The 16494-nt window shown below is 37.1% G+C and overlaps 2 protein-coding genes across 2 annotated transcripts; one reads left to right on the top strand and one right to left on the bottom strand.

Annotated features, from left to right (window-relative positions):
* The first annotated feature begins 791 nt into the window (after window positions 1–791).
* On the top strand, window positions 792–2816 carry LOC103409332 (14-3-3-like protein). The gene is made up of 4 exons (XM_008348138.4): window positions 792–1656; window positions 2039–2161; window positions 2263–2379; window positions 2474–2816. Exons 1-4 carry the CDS (start codon window positions 1168–1170, stop codon window positions 2534–2536), a joined length of 792 nt encoding a protein of 263 aa, XP_008346360.3. The 5' UTR covers window positions 792–1167; the 3' UTR covers window positions 2537–2816.
* An 11679-nt stretch (window positions 2817–14495) lies between these two features.
* On the bottom strand, window positions 14496–16055 carry LOC103420074 (VQ motif-containing protein 9-like). Its single transcript, XM_008358134.4, has one exon. It carries the CDS (start codon window positions 15768–15770, stop codon window positions 14790–14792), a length of 981 nt encoding a protein of 326 aa, XP_008356356.1. The 5' UTR covers window positions 15771–16055; the 3' UTR covers window positions 14496–14789.
* Between the last annotated feature and the right edge of the window lie 439 nt (window positions 16056–16494).

Consider the following 16494-nt stretch of genomic DNA (forward strand, 5'->3'; position numbering starts at 1 on the left):
AGAAGAAGAAGAAGGAAGGAGGAAAGAGAAAGAAGAAGAAAAAAAAAAAAAAAAAAAGCTTCCCCAGATTCGGGAAGAAGAAGGAGAATGAGAAGGAAGAAGAAGGAAGAAGGGGAAGAAAGGGAAGGAAGGAGGAAGGAAGGAAGAAGGAGAAGGAGGAAGAAAAAAAAGAAAAAAAAGAAAAAAAGAAAGTTGCAGTTGGAGGAAGAAGAAGAAGAAGAAGAAGAAAGAAAAGAAAAAAAAAAACAACAACGTGGATGACACGTGGCGCCCAGTCAGTGCGTCACGTCACAGTTAACGAAAAACTTAACAGTTTGACTAACGGATGTATGAGACTGTCCCAAAATTTACAATTTAGGTATGACTCTAAGACGAAAAAAACTTGATGTACTAAATGTTGAAAACCACGAAACATGAGGGTAGTAAACAGTCTTTTACCCTTTAAAATAATATAACCACACTTTTTTAAAATGAGTTATATATTTTTTTATCCACGTGGCACATATATTGTGTGACTAATGACGTCCATATAGGCAGATAATAGAGAAACTAAAAAAAATTATGATGGATGTGTGAAATTGAAATGAAACATAAGCAAATGTACGTGATTGAAATGTTTTAAATATGTTGTATGAGGTTGTAATTCACTCCAAACTTGAGAAGGCAAAATGTAATACCATTTTCAATTTCAGACTTTATTGTTGGGCCGGACCCAAAAACATCAAGACCAGGGCCTACCAAAGAAATTATCGACTTCCCTTATTAGGGAATCCAAATAGAATTTCGGGGAAATATTTGAAATCAAAAGCCAGCTTCTGCCCACTGCCATTCAAAATTAAAAAGCGCACTTTTTTCCAGTTCAAAAATCAAAATCCCGTGTTATTGTTTAACAAAAATATTTATTAAAAAGAAAAAACCCGTGCGTTGCCAGCCAATTGCCAAACAAGGCCAGTGCCAATCCAACGGCCCACTTCGACAAAAAAAATCGAACGGCCCACATGTCTCCTTCTCCCAACGCAATTATCGCTCCACTACCCCAAAAATAACACCCCACGCTTTCTCCTCAAACCTCAAATCTCTCCTCTCCTTCCCCAAACCAAAAATCAGAGAGTCCCTCTCAGATCTCCAGATCCAATCCTTCGCCGACCTCCGAAGCTCGAACCAACAATGGCGGCAACCACCCCCTCCCCCCGCGAAGAGAACGTCTACATGGCCAAGCTCGCCGAGCAAGCCGAGCGCTACGAGGAGATGGTCGAGTTCGTCGAGAAGGTCTCCGCCTCCGCCGAGAAAGAGGAGCTCACCGTCGAGGAGCGCAACCTCCTCTCCGTCGCCTACAAGAACGTGATCGGCGCCCGCCGTGCCTCCTGGCGCATCATCTCCTCCATCGAGCAGAAGGAGGAGAGCCGCGGCAATGACGACCACGTCGCCTTGATCCGCGACTACCGATCCAAGATCGAGACCGAGCTCTCCAACATCTGCGACGGCATTCTCAAGCTCCTCGACTCCAGGCTCATCCCCTCCGCCTGCCCCGGCGACTCCAAGGTCTTTTATCTCAAGATGAAGGGCGATTACCACCGTTATCTTGCCGAGTTCAAGACCGGCGCTGAGCGCAAGGAGGCCGCCGAAAGCACCCTCTCCGCCTACAAGGCCGCTCAGGTATCAAATTGGCTTAGCTTTTCCCAATTTTTTTGAGTTAGGGTTTCATTTTCGAATATAATTAATTTCACGCTCTTTCAATCTTATGCATTATCTTGTCATAAAATTAAACTTATGGTTAGTTCAGATGGAACGAATAGATCGAATTTCGTGCAGATTTATCTAATTGTTTTTGTAAATACCAAATTGTGTATTAATCTCAACTGATCATTTTGTATGCAACATCTTTAATGGATTGGATTGGTAGACATTCTGGTTAGTTACGATGAACAAATAGATTGAATTGAGTGCATACAAATATGGATTGAATGCTTGTACCTTCGATTATAAGTGATGTATTGGTTATTGCTTTGATTGTAAATTGGATGCTTTGTGTTTTTAGGACATTGCCAATGCCGAACTGGCACCAACGCATCCAATCCGCCTGGGGTTGGCTCTCAACTTCTCTGTGTTTTACTATGAGATTCTGAACTCTCCTGACCGCGCCTGCAGTCTCGCCAAACAGGTGAATTGGCTTTTGACTATACCACCATGTTGAATACGCTAAAGATTTAGAAACTTATACATTTTTTTTAACTTTGCATTTGATTCCGCAACTTCCACCAGGCTTTTGATGAGGCGATCGCAGAGTTGGACACTCTCGGAGAGGAGTCATACAAGGACAGCACTTTGATAATGCAACTTCTCCGTGATAACCTCACCCTGTGGACCTCTGACATGCAGGTATTCATAGGGATCATGTTGATCCTCTCCCTTCTACCTGTTCTTGTTTGATATTACAAATACTCATTTCAAATTGTACATGCTTTTGTTTCAGGACGATGGGGCTGATGAGATTAAAGAAGCAGCGCCCAAGCCCACCGAGGAACCAAAACAGTGACAACATCCATGGCTAGAAATTAGGGTTGAGCTTCTCCTCTATATGTTTTTGATAGGAGAAGGTAAATCCTGGCTAGTTCGAGTCCTTGATTCTAGGCATTCTTGTCTTTCAATTTCTATGGTTGACAAACCCGGTCTTTTCGTTTTCTTTATTTATTTTCTTCGTTTTAATTAGTTTGTTTTTCTGGATTCTGTGTTTTCGAATTGGAATTTGAAATATCTGGCTTGAATATCCGGTCTTGTTTGATTAATATCCCACATAATTATACTTTTTATCGCCATTTTCTGGGTTATGATTTGTTGTTAGTTCTTCATGGAGACTGGTCTTGATCAACTTTTATATAACTTTTATAAAAGGTGCATATGAGTACATGATTGTGAAGGGATTTTTCCCCTTTTTCCTGTTTGATTGGATACAACACATTCATTGTTACCTTTCGGGACTATCCACAAATTTTAAGGTTCCTATAAAGTTAGGCCAATTAATGATTTTGATCCCTGTGGTTTGGGTCAAGTTGCATTTTAGTCCACATAGTTTTAATTTTCACGATTTAACTCATGTAGTTTACTTTTACTACAGAGAGTAATTTAAGGCATGAGTGGTTAAGTGACACACGACCCTATCATTCTCTTTGTGTGAAGGATATAATATGAATTTGCATTTCAAAATTACAGTAGTTAATGGCAAACGGACCGGAAGTGAAATGACACCTAAATTACTAGAAATGAAGAGATTTGTTATCGGTGCTCTAAAAAATGTGCAAGTTGAAGGATGATTTTTTTTAAAATGTAGGCGATCCTAAATTTTTATCCAATTTTAAAATTCCAGTTTTACCCGCGAGTTAAAGACATATCAGTATGTGGTTGGAGATGGTTTGGAAGGGTTTTAAAGCTTTATCTTATGTGTTGGTGATAATTTTAATGTAAATAATATTGTTTGTTTAAAAAAAAAAAAATACAATCAATTGAATTAATCATATAAGATCGTGGATATGTTTATTAATCTTATTGTGATTGATACGTATCTTAGGCCATCTCTAACCGAGGTCTGGTCTGAGGGCTCGTTTTAGCCCGTTGGCCCTTCAAGATATGAATATTTTAATGAACAGTAAATGGTCATATTTGCCTCCGTCTCCAATCGAGGGCCAAAGGGCCATAGGGCTTGTTTTAGCTCTGTCACAAAAAACCGTCTTCAACCTAGAGCCAAATGGTCATAGGGTCAAACATAATTTATTATTTAAATTTAAAAACTACAACAACTTAAATTCAAATCCAACAACTTAAATTTGAAAACTACAACTTATATTTTAAAAGTACAACGGTAATTGGCCCAAAAAACCAAAAAAATTAGAACTTAAATTTAATGAATGGTGTAGGTATTTATAGGGAAAAAATTCAATTTTTAAGAATTTAAAAAAAATGGCCCAAAAAACTTATAAAAAAAAATTGAATACAACGGCTAGTTAGCTAGCCATTGGATTCAAATTTTTGTTTAAGCATTCCTGTTGGTTATAACCGACAGGAATACTCAACCCTCTGGCCCAGCCTGGGCTGGCTAGCTGGCTGCTTGTGGCCAGCCCTTTGGCCCTTTCAGATTTCGTGGGGCCCACGAGCCCTCTGGCCTAGCCCTCGGTTAGAGACAATTTTCGGGTTATTTTCGGCCCTATAACCCTCTGGACCATTCGGTTGGAGATGGCCTTACGATCTAAAGCTAAGATTAGGACAACTTATTTAATCTCTAGTCATTCGTCACTCTATAGACCCTATCAAGCTCAACTTGCAAAAGGGAAAAACGAGTTGCTGCCAGCCATTGTGCTTCAAGTTGGCTTGTTTCTCTTAGACCATCTTCAACCTTAGGGTTAAAATCTAAAAATTTTAACCTAAAAAATTTAGATTTTAATCCAGAAACAGTTTTTCTCATCCAATCCTTATGGGTTAAATTTTAGCCCGATATTATTAAAGAATGAATTTAGAACAATTTTTTTCTTAAAGTCACTTTACAAGAAAAAACAATTACGCTGACTATCATAAACTGACATACCCTGACCCGGAATGTCCACTAGGACTCCGAATCGAGCTGTGTAGGGCGACACCTGGAAGGCGACGAAGCCATAAAGTGTGATGATGTGGAAATATTGTGAATAAATTTAAACCTAAGAGTGCCTAAATACCAAAGTGCACTGGTGAGCGGGAATGAACCCACTTCACACATGACGTTAGAGCATAAGCAAGTACAGAAGAGTGAATTAAGAATCGTACCCTCGAATGATCCCCAATACCAAGAATCGCCACGATTCCTCGACGATAATATAGCTTAACTAAGAAGACCTGAAGGGTGAAGACAAGACAAAGGTGAGTGGCCCAGTAAATAAAATTTTAATAGAAACCATATAAATTTCTATAACCCCTCGCTACAACACATGTATAATTTACAGAATAGAATATAAAAGTATTGATATATATATATATATATATATATATATATATATATATATATATATATCAATTCAAGTCATGCTTCACATATCTATAATCATATGCTAACTTATCGCATATTCATCACGTCCGCTAACTCATCACGTATTCACCACATATGCTAGCTCATCACATATATTCATTATATATGCTAGCATTTCATCACATATCCTATCATAAATATATGCTAGCAATTCATCACATATCTCATCAATCATGGTTAGCATGTAAGTCGGAGTCACCTCTAGTGACCTATACGACATATTCATATGTCATCACATATCTTATCAATCATAGCTAGTATATAAGTCGGAGTCACCTCTAGTGACCTATACGACATATTCATATCTCATCAAATATCTCATCAATCAACTAATACCGTATACTTACTTGAACTTACCTAAACTTACCTGTGTGTCATGCGTTCACCGTTGCACTTCAGAGCGTTCACAATAATTATGCGCAAGGAATATACATATGGATATGCCATGATGAAATCTAAACTTAAAACATTTCATAATATTTCCAGATATATAAACATATAAACAATTGGTCTAGAATGTCTAAACTGTAGTGCCCCATTCCCAAACTATTTACTTTTGAGAGTAATCATCGATGATAAGCCTAATTAAACACTAGTTAAATTAACTATCAATTAATTCCCTCTCTTTACTTCAATTTCTTGAATATTCACGCAATGATTTATGATCGACATTTAACCACTAAAACATAGGGTCAAATCTTATACTCTTTCCACCAATGTCCCTCAAACTACTCAATTTCCCAAACTAGACTATTGTCTCGATTATTCGTTCTCATTTATTATATGGTTGCATCTAACGTCTTGTTAGACTGCCTACGTACCCTAAACAAGGATCAAGCCATTCATAGTTCGTAATAATTATTTATAGTAATCCACATATAGATATATCATGATTAAATCTAAACTCAACCATTTCATAGTATTTTATAACATATAAATGTATATATGTCATGGCATAAATTTCTCAGTTTTATTTAAAAGTATTTATAGAATTATCAATCACGAATAATATGATAAGCAAGGAAATATCCACTCACCTGGAGTCCACGCTACAACTTCCTAGCACAAACATCGAGGCATCACGAACGATCGGCGCCTGTGACTAATTATCAAACCATATCTCATAATTCTCGTCGATACAATACATAACTTATATTGCACATGAGTCTACGTAATTGAGTCGAGAAGATCTACAAATCAGATCTCTAATCCGTAACTTCCAAGGATCTACATTATGCTTCTAGAATAACATAGTACAATTTTGGAACGATCCAACGGTCGGATCTCCGCCAATTGCCAAAACCAAGTGGCGGTTAACATTTTATTTTACGAACTTACAAATCATATTCGAGAAGATCAGTACGTCAGATTCCCAATCCGTAAGTACCTGTATTCCTCAAATATTATGAATAATAACCTATTAAAGTTTGATGACGATCCAACGGTCGGATCGTTGATTCATATAATGGCCTATTAACGTATCTTAGAAAATTTTGGTTCTAATGATCAATCTACGTCCTTAAATCCTCAAAACTGAATTCCAGGCATCAAATATAGCCTAAAAATAGCATTGGCAGCCCTCTGGCCATGCACCGCCGTGGGTGGCGGTTGGCCATCAACTATCTCTAAAAATTACCAAAATTTTTATATTTGAAGATCTCAATGAGTAGAACAACTTTCATACCTGTGACCAAGGCCAATTTGGCCTGAAAAGGCTCCAATTTCATCAAAACCCGTCGGAATCCTAGAATTGGGTGTGCTTCGATTCGACCTCCAAACGTGCTCCGACGCCTCCACCACTAATTGGGCTTTGTTCCTGGGTTCTAGGGTAGTCTAGTGGTGGTAGCAATTTGCTGGATTACCTTCACGATCGTCGGATTTTGTCATGGCACCCTCGGAACCCATAAAGTTCTACTTAAATTCAAGCTCAAATCCCATAAAATTTGATTGGGAATGGAAGAGGAAAGGACTAGGGGATGATTGGAAATGGTTTCTTGGTCCAAATTCGTGAGAAATCCGATGAAAAACCACCCGAAAATATGAAGAAATGGGAATGGGTGTACACGGGTCGCGAGTTGGGGAACCCATTTCCCCTTTTTTCCCCCGCACGCCATTCTCCCTCCTTTCCCTCCTTGCTTCTGCTTTTGATTGGGCAGTCTCTCTCTTCCTATCCTCTGATTGGGCAGCAGCCCTTCCATCTGTTCTCTCTTCCGTCCCCTCCTTCTTCTTCCTCCTCTTCCTCAACTATTTTTAAAATCACTCGATGATAGACAAAATATATCATTATAAAAATGTATAAAATATATAAATAGCGACTAAACAAAAGTACTTCTCGGTTTTATAATTCTGTAACGTCGAGTATTTCAAGAAAACGCTAAGTATTAATTCATACACCTCGTTATAAGTTGGTCAACGGATGTCAGACCCTCGCCTCTAAAGGCATTTTCGTAAAATCACACTTTTAAATTTTGTAAAAACGTAAGATTTGGGACGGGTTGTCACATAAACCGACACCATGAAACTCATAGAACACTATAAAAGAATATGAAACACATAAAATAATTGTTTTTAATTAGTTTAAGTTGGATTTAAACTTGAACAGGTATATCTTTTTTTACTGTTGGATTTGATCATATTAGATCTTAGCCATTGAATTTAATGAATTTATAAATATAAAACTAAAAAAAATACACATATGGTGGGCCAACCTCACTAGCCCAGGGGGAATCCTAGGCTAAATTTGTCCTATAAATGAGTTTTGGATTAAAACTCATATTTGCCCTAAGACCATCTCTAATGGTGACCTAAAACCTACAAATATTTAGCCCAGAAACAGTTTTTCTACTTCAACCCTTTAGACCTAAAATTTTAGCCCCAAATTATCAAAAAATGAATTAAGGCTAATTTTTTTTTTAAATTAACTTTTAAAAAAAAATTATGTAGATTATCCTAAATTAATTTGATGAACATTTTAACCTAAACATATTTAAATTCCGATAAATTTTGAAAAATCACTAAATCAATACATGAAAATCATGATAAACCACATAAACTTAAAAAAAAAAAAAAAAAAGAAAAGACAATTAATAAACCACATAAACTTAATACAATCGAAAACTCATAGACTACATAAACTTAATAATGATATCCACCATCTTGACTTGGTGATGGACTTGGGTGATAGTGATAATCTTCCATTGATCATAAACACCACCAACTTCCCTTCGACCGGCGTTGGAGTTTTCATGGAACTTATCAACGATTTTACCCCACAAAACCTTTCTATTTTGATTGGTGTCGACATCACCATCTTCGCTAACAGAAATCCATGCCAAACATAAAAGCAATATCTTCGTCAAATGTCCAATTACGACCTTTAACATGCTCTTTTTCCATCTTGAAAATTTTGGAAATGAGAAGAAATGGTATAAAGAAAAATTGGAAGAATTGTAGGAGAAAAATGAGTTTTGTGTGGATGTTTGAACAAATACATAGGTATTTATAGAGTTTTTGGTTGAATTTTAAGTTAAATAATTTTTTTTAAATTATTCTAGCCGTTGGATTTAAATTTGGACCGTTAAATCTTTTTTTTTTACCATTAGATTCGATTATATTCAATCTAAGCCGTTGGATTCAATAAATACATAAATATAAAACTAAAAAAAAAAATTGAACCTGGACCGTTAGATTAACCAACGGCCCATTTAAACGTAGCCGTTGGATTATAAAAAGTAGCCGTTGGGCTACTTATTGCATTGACAGGCGGGGGAACACCCCCACGTGGGGCTATTGCTTTTCTGAAAATGCCTAGCGCGTGTAGCGCATAGGCGAGTAGGGAAAGGGAAATGGGCTTCACAGCCCCGATTTCAGTCTCAATTGGTGGGGCCCATTTTGCTTTGTGGCCTAAAACTGGGCCGGTATTTGACCCTCAAATGTGTTTTAGGTTTTAGGTTAATTTTGGGTCATGGGTTGGAGTGGATTTTTTTTTGGGGGGGGGGGGTTAGGGGAAATTTTAGGTTATAAGTCACCATTGGAGATGGTCTAAGGGTTGGAGCAAGTTGGAGTAAATTTAGAACCTAAAAATTGAGTTTTACTCCAAGAGTTGGAGTAGGTCGGTCTTATGTGATGTATGTATGTCCGAGGGAATAAGTGATACATACGGTATTGTGCGGTGTCGCATGATTTTCCAACCAACCAAGAAAGGGTATACAATGTGTTCCTACTAGTTAATTAATAGTGCCACTTAGACCATCTCCAATCCTGACCTAAAACTTAAAAATATTTAACCCAGAAAATTTAGGTTTTAGCCTAGAAACAGCTTTTCTACTCCAACCCTTTTGGCCTAAAATTTTAGCCCCATATTATCAAAAGATGAATTAAGGCTAATTTTTTTTAAATTAACTTTTTAAAAAAAAAATTATGTAGACTATCCTAAATTAATTTTATGAACATTTTAACCCAAAAATATTTAAATTCTGATAAATTTTGAAAAATCACTAAATCAATACATGAAAATCATCATAAACCAAATAAACTTAAAAAAAAAAAGACAATTAATAAACCACATAAACTTAATACAATTATTTTAGCTGTTGGATTTAAATTTGGACCGTTAGATCTTTTTTTTACCGTTAGATTTGATTATATTCGATTTAAGCCGTTTGATTCAATATATATACATAAAAAACTATAAAAAAAATTTGAACTTGGATGATATAAAGTAGCCAACAACTATTTTTTGCATTGGGCTGATGATATAAAGTAGCCAACAACTACTTTTTGCATTGAAAGCTAGGGGAACACCCCCACGTGGGGTTGCTTTTCTTCAGCAGAAATGTGGGGCCCATTTTACTTTGTGGCTTAAAATGTGACCGGAATTTGGCCCCTATTTGGGTTTTAGGTTTTAGGTTTATTTTAGGTCATGGGTTGGAGTGGGTTTTGGGGGGGAAAGAAAGGGGAATTTTAGGTTATAAGTCATGGTTGGAGTTGGTCTTAGTACTACGGTTTAGTGATATTTCTTTTCATTTGTAAGTAAGAAGTCTTAGGTTCGATTCTCACCAAAAGCGAAATTGAACCACATTATTGCTAGTCCATTGTGAGGCTTAGCTTACTCTCTCATCCGTTTAGTATAGGTAATATTGTTTGTTGAAATTAATAGTGGCTCCAAGTATACACACTTTGATATTGTTGGTTCATCAGTGCTTCAAAATCACAATATGACATGAATATACAATAAATCGTTAAAAACACACCAAAAAAACTTGTCACAATATGACACGTATGTATGTACGAGGAAATCAAGGATCCGTATAACATTGTGCGCTGGCCCATTTTTCATGAGACAAACACAATTTCTTATGATTCCCAATGGCTCCTTTCATTCTCATATTTCTTTATTGCGGCTGAATTTTTGCCGAGAATTTATGTCTCGTGAATCATAATTGATGCCTAACTTAATGTCCATCCAATCATGAATCATGACATTAGAAATTGAAAATAAACAAGAAAGTTTGTTGCCACATCACTAATCCATGACTTAATCCCATCTTAAGTTCATCATGATTCATGATTTGTTGATACAGTAGAGGAATTTGTTTATACATTCCAATTTCTCCAAACCAAAAAAAATATTCACGTGCGTCATCAAAATTCAAAAGTGTACTTGTATTGTATCCATCAAAATATAAAGCGTGAGTTACATTTTATTTTTTTAGGTTTGGATGCAAATGTAATTTCATGCAATATTTTTAAATATTTTAATTTGATATATTCAGTTGTTATTTCATTTCAATTTCATGCAATTCTTAAAAAAAATTGTTAAATTAACTGTTAAGTAATGCACAGTGAAAATGGTTCATATTTGTGCTAACGTGAATGCCAACTTGTGCCACATGGCCAAACTGTAATTTCACACAACCAAATTTTTTTTTTTTAATCTCATCTACATGTAATCCTAACATATCTCTAATTAAAAAAAAAAAATTGCACTCCCACATTCTCTATCACTCTTCTTCTATTTCAAAAACAAAAATAAAAAAAATTTCTCACAAACTTTGGGTACACCCATATAGTTAAAAAAAGAATTCTATTTTACATCTTTTTCCTTCTCAGATTAACATATAAAAAAATTATTTTCTAATTTGTCCTATGTTGCATATTGTTGACTGTGACATCAACAAAAGTGGAATTCGCAATGTGGTCAGTTTCGTTAAGTACTATTTATATTTGAATTTTAAATTTTAAATTTTAAATGATTTCTAATCGCACGATTTACGATGAACCAACATTATTGCGGGATCCCTAAGATCACTAGGAAAAAGATCCGATGAGGATCCTTTTCCCAATTTACCATGAAGTATCGTGAAATTTGTACCCTTCTACCCTTAATTTTTGTTTCATACCAAAACTTCGATTTTTTTGACACTTTAATGATTTCTTTAAGCTTTCCATCAAGTTACCCATTAAATGATGTTGTGGCATAATTTTTGGCACAACATATTTGTTACATGAATGAGAGATTTCTTGTAGATAGCCATCATGTCTTGTGCTAATTCTTAGCAATATGGTGGCAAATATGGTAGACCAAAGTTATGTCACACTATCATTTAACGAGAAACTTGACGGAAAATTTAACAGAAGTATTAAAGTGTAAAAAAATCAAACTTTATTGATTATGAGACAAAAAACCTAAGGATGGCAATTACGAATTTCACGATAGTTGATGGTAATAAAGTGCAAATTACCATTTTGTACTTAGTTTATTGATAATCAAATTTCTGACTTAGATTAACACTAAAGATTCACATTACACACAAAACTAAACGCACTAAGGATGGGACACGCTCATTGAGGATGTGTGTTTCATGCAAGTAGCTCTTTACCACAGTGGTAAAAAAAAGTTGGGTATAGCTGGGCAAATTTGAACTCCGTTTGCAACTAATCTAGCCAAATCTATCGTTTAACCAAAAAAAAGAAAAAAAAAGAGAATGTGATCATTCATTATTATGGTCTGATAATATTCCTCTGAACTTAGTCTTATGTTCAAATCTCGGTTTGACGAATTTGATACCAAATTAAGTTGCTCATAGTGTGGCTTTCAAACTATCTCTCATTTTAGTGTAAAATATATCGTTGTACTAAAAAAATAAAAAATAAAAAATAAAAAGAAGAAAGAATGTGCGTCCCATAACCTATGCCGTGCATTCACTTGAAGAAGCTTGTAACTCAGATTGTCAAGCGCATTCACCCGTGGACTTTCAGTAATGAGTCTGCCCATGTCGGACATCTAAAATATCTACCACGACTCCATTGTCAATTTTCGCAACGAAACGTATCCAACATGCAACGTGAAAAAAAAAATAAATAAATAAAATAAAATCTCAACAAGTTTGGACGTAAAAATAAAGACATTAGAAACTAGGGACTCAAGTCTTGAACGAGGCATTCTGAGATGACCAATCAATCACCAACTTTAGGTTGTTTTGTTTAGCATTTGGTTACTCTGAAAACGGGTTTGTGATCCCTTTCCAACTTTTGAAAATATACCAAGGAATGACAAGACTCTTTCGATGCATCCAAAACATACAAAATGAAGGTTTTGCATCCCAAAAAATTGTAAAAACAACGCACTCCATGGAGAGGGATATGAACACCGGCAGCGGCGTCTACCCAAAAACAATTGTTCATTGAACCTAGTTGCACCATCCAAGAATGAAGTTGTTCTCATCTAACCCTAGCATTTGCTCCAAATACAACATATAAAGGTTGTTCTTACCAAATAATAACAAATTCCTAGATCTGATAACATTTTCTGCAAAAAAATTAGTCCCCACAAGGATCATTTCAAACCATGTCAGAATTCTAAAGCTCCAAATGTATGAGATGCAGGCAAACAAACTACAGAACATTTCATAGAAATAGAATTCTAAGAAAGAAGGGGGAGGGGAAAGTCAAGGCCAAAGAACAAAGGACAAATACGGGGTAGACAAGACGAAAAACTACAGGCGGCGCTAAGGCGCAAGGGGAATGTGAAAACATGGCACAAAAACAACATGAAATATCAGGGGTACAATATGTCCCGTTGTGAATGTGATTTTCAATCTAGACCAAGTTGAAGTGGGCTCGGGCAAGTGGGTCAACCAGAACTATTAGTAAAGGGATTTGCCTACTACAATACAAGTCAAAATATGGAAATCTTGTTTGAGAACTTTAGGCTAGGTTAGCTAGGCAAGCGCCTACGGCTATTAGGACAAATGAAGTAGGGCAATCCGCACACAAAGAAGGCCTAAGCATCCAAGGAAGCTTTAAGTTATTAAGTTCTTCTCTTGTTTTCTTAGATATTCATTTCTCTTACATGTATGAAAAATGACATTAAGGAAAAGAAAAGAAGTTCAACCAAGCGTCTGAAAACAAAGGACAACCTTACAAGTTTACTACCTAAAACCAAACAAATGTGAGGTGCCTTGGATATACTTACCACCTTATGTTTAAATAAAGACCTCACAACAAACTAATAATGTGAGAGAGCACATCATTAGTTACTAGTAAAATCCAGATTTGCTTATATCATGTGGGTTCTCATAACTTTGAATAATAATAATGGAGTTCACAAACAGATTTCATTTGATTTAATTATTTCCTATTGGTTTGTTATACCTAATCAGCATGACATCTATAAGATCTCCTAGCACACTCCATCTGAAAAATCCCAATAGAATCCAAACCCTGTTGTCTGCACTAATCTCTCTCTAATCTTCAACAACTTAATATAGTTAAATTCAATTCAAACCTTAACTTATTAGCTTAGCGCTTATCGGTCTTTCACGACTTAGAACAAAATAACCGTTTTTATATGCAGTCAGTTAATAATACTATAATGCAAAAGCCAAAAGGAAAATCCCAAAAGCATGGTAAGTTCGAGTGGTAAACCAGAGGCTTTCAGAATGAACTCCTAGCATAGTAAAGGCTTGACAACAACATTTTGTGGTCCCGTGTTTCCAGCTAATACATTCTATCAGCTTAGCATCCACACAACTGGTCAAAGGAAAGGAATGGCGGCCTTTTCAACATAAGACCACAGGTTTTGTTTGAACATGAAAAACAAACGACGATGTGGAGCATGATCACATATACTATGTAGTAAAATTAGGTGCCAAAATAGACTGCATCAACTTAGCATCGAAATAGAACATCTTCGCATGTATTGCACATATCGTGCCAAAATCGACTCCAGAAAGCTATCTGCACTCCTCCGTTATAAAATCACACGGTACTCGTCACACTTGACGGAGTACACCTGATAACTTCTTGACTTTGAGACTTTTTTGGAGTGCCAATAGCAACTTCTGTTTAGAATTGGCAAACATCTATGCAAACTCATCCGATTTGCAAATCGATATGTAGAAAGTTCACAAAACTAAGATATTTAACAACAAAAGCATAGTTTAGCAACACAAATTCTGTATGATATAACATTTCTAACCTGTGATTAAACCCCAAATCTCCAGATAACAAAGAACAAACCTACATATCTCTCATTCTCATATGTCCCATGTACAGAGCAAAGATAATACCCTAACTTTAACCGGCGGTGGACCATTTTCCGTCCACGCGCCGGTGATTGAATAAACCCCTCACCCAGAATGTACAAAGTTATTGTCTTTTTATAAAATTGAAAATTAAAAACTGTAAACCCTAAAACGACTGCGTTTTGAAGCTTGACTTACCTGAAGAAACTTCAGAAACTTCTCCATCTAGGGCTTGATACAGGAACTGTCGGCGACAGCGGGAGCTGAGGAAACCCTAATTGATTTGGGGAAAGCGATGGGTAAGGCGATCGCGGCGAATTCAAGCACCCGAAAGGAAGCGGCGATGGAGGCATCGCGAACTGCGGCTGTGACGCTATCGCCGTCGTTGTCTGCGGTTGTTGATTCGCTGATGTACCTATCCCCTGCTGCGGCGGCGCAACCTGCTGATTCTGCTGCGCAGGCGGCGTCAGATTGGTCCAGCGCGGCGAGACAAGTGGGGCCAGAGGCGAGAATCCCGAGAACTTCTGATTGTTAGAATCGACGGCTGAGATTGAGCTGTTGAGGTACCGCATGTAGGCTGAGACGGGGGATTCAGCCGCCGAGTGTACGGTTGGGAAAGGAGGGAGAGGAGAGAGAGGGGTTGTGGACCGTCCGATGGAGTTGAAGTGAGCGGCGGCGGATCCCATGGGTGGGATGATTGGATTATTGGTGTTCGGGGGTGGAGCGGCGCATTCTAACGAGGGAGGGGGTCGGTTGTTAAGCTGCGCGAGAGGGGGAGGGCGGATGCGCTGGAGGCGGGAACTGATTTGTGGCTTGGGTGGGTGAACCGGCGGCGGGGGGTTGGAGAAGCGGTCGTGGGCGGGAGAGCCGGTGAGCTTCTGAACGACGTCACGGAAGTCGTTTTTGTTGATGTTGTAAACCGGCGGCTGGTGCTGATGCTGCTGCTGGTGTTGGGGAGGAAGAGGAAGCGGAGGAGGAGGCGGCGGTGAGTTTTCAAAGTTGGGTTTTTTAAGGAAGGTGTTGTGAGTGTTGGTGGTGGTGGTGGGTTTTGAGATCTTGTGGGAAAGCTTGTTGAGGTGTTTGAGGTAGTTGTCTCTGGTGGTGGTGGTGGAGCTGCCGCCGCCGCCACTGGAAGCGGCAGTAGTGAGAGCAGCTGAAGCAGTAGTTGAAGAGGGACAGCTTTTATCCATAACAAAAAAGCCCTCTCTCTCTCTCCTCTCAGTGTCTGAGTGAGTAGATCTGAAAATATCTGACGGGAAAGGAAGAAGGGGGCTGCTGGTCTGAGAGTGGTGGGCAATGAAAAATGAGGATAATACAGTCGGCAAGTAGGGACAAGTGCGGACTGGACCATTTATATGGAATTTTAAATAATTGTTTTTATTTTTTGAGTTTTGATTAAAGTTTAAAATTTGTTTATTTTAGGAAAAAAGGAAATAAAAAATAAAGGAAAAAGGGAATTAAGAAAAAGAAAATAAAAGAAAAGAACCCTGAAAAAGCAGTGTCTTGTATCTTTGATCTTTTTCACTTAAAAGAAGAGAAGAGACATGACCCCGTAATGCAAGTCAAGCATCTATTTCTCACCTTTTAATCTCTTACTTTAATCTCTCTAATCTCTATCCAAATTATTCTTTCGGTAATTAAAAAACGTTATTTTAGTCGTGTCACAAAATTAACAAGTTACGATAACCGACTTATAATATTTATTCCAATTTTAATCATACAATAAATTAACAAATTATAAGAAAATAGGCATATCATGTCTACTTTTTGGATACATTGCTATACGAACAATTTTTAGTTTTTATACAGTGTAAATTGCTTTATAAGGTTCACATTATCAAAGTTTTTCACCATCAAAACAAACACGATTCCAGACAGGAAGATTTTTAATGCCATTATATAATTTTCTTCGCA

This window comes from Malus domestica, chromosome 15, assembly GCF_042453785.1.
Source record: "Malus domestica chromosome 15, GDT2T_hap1".
NCBI lineage: Eukaryota > Viridiplantae > Streptophyta > Magnoliopsida > Rosales > Rosaceae > Malus > Malus domestica.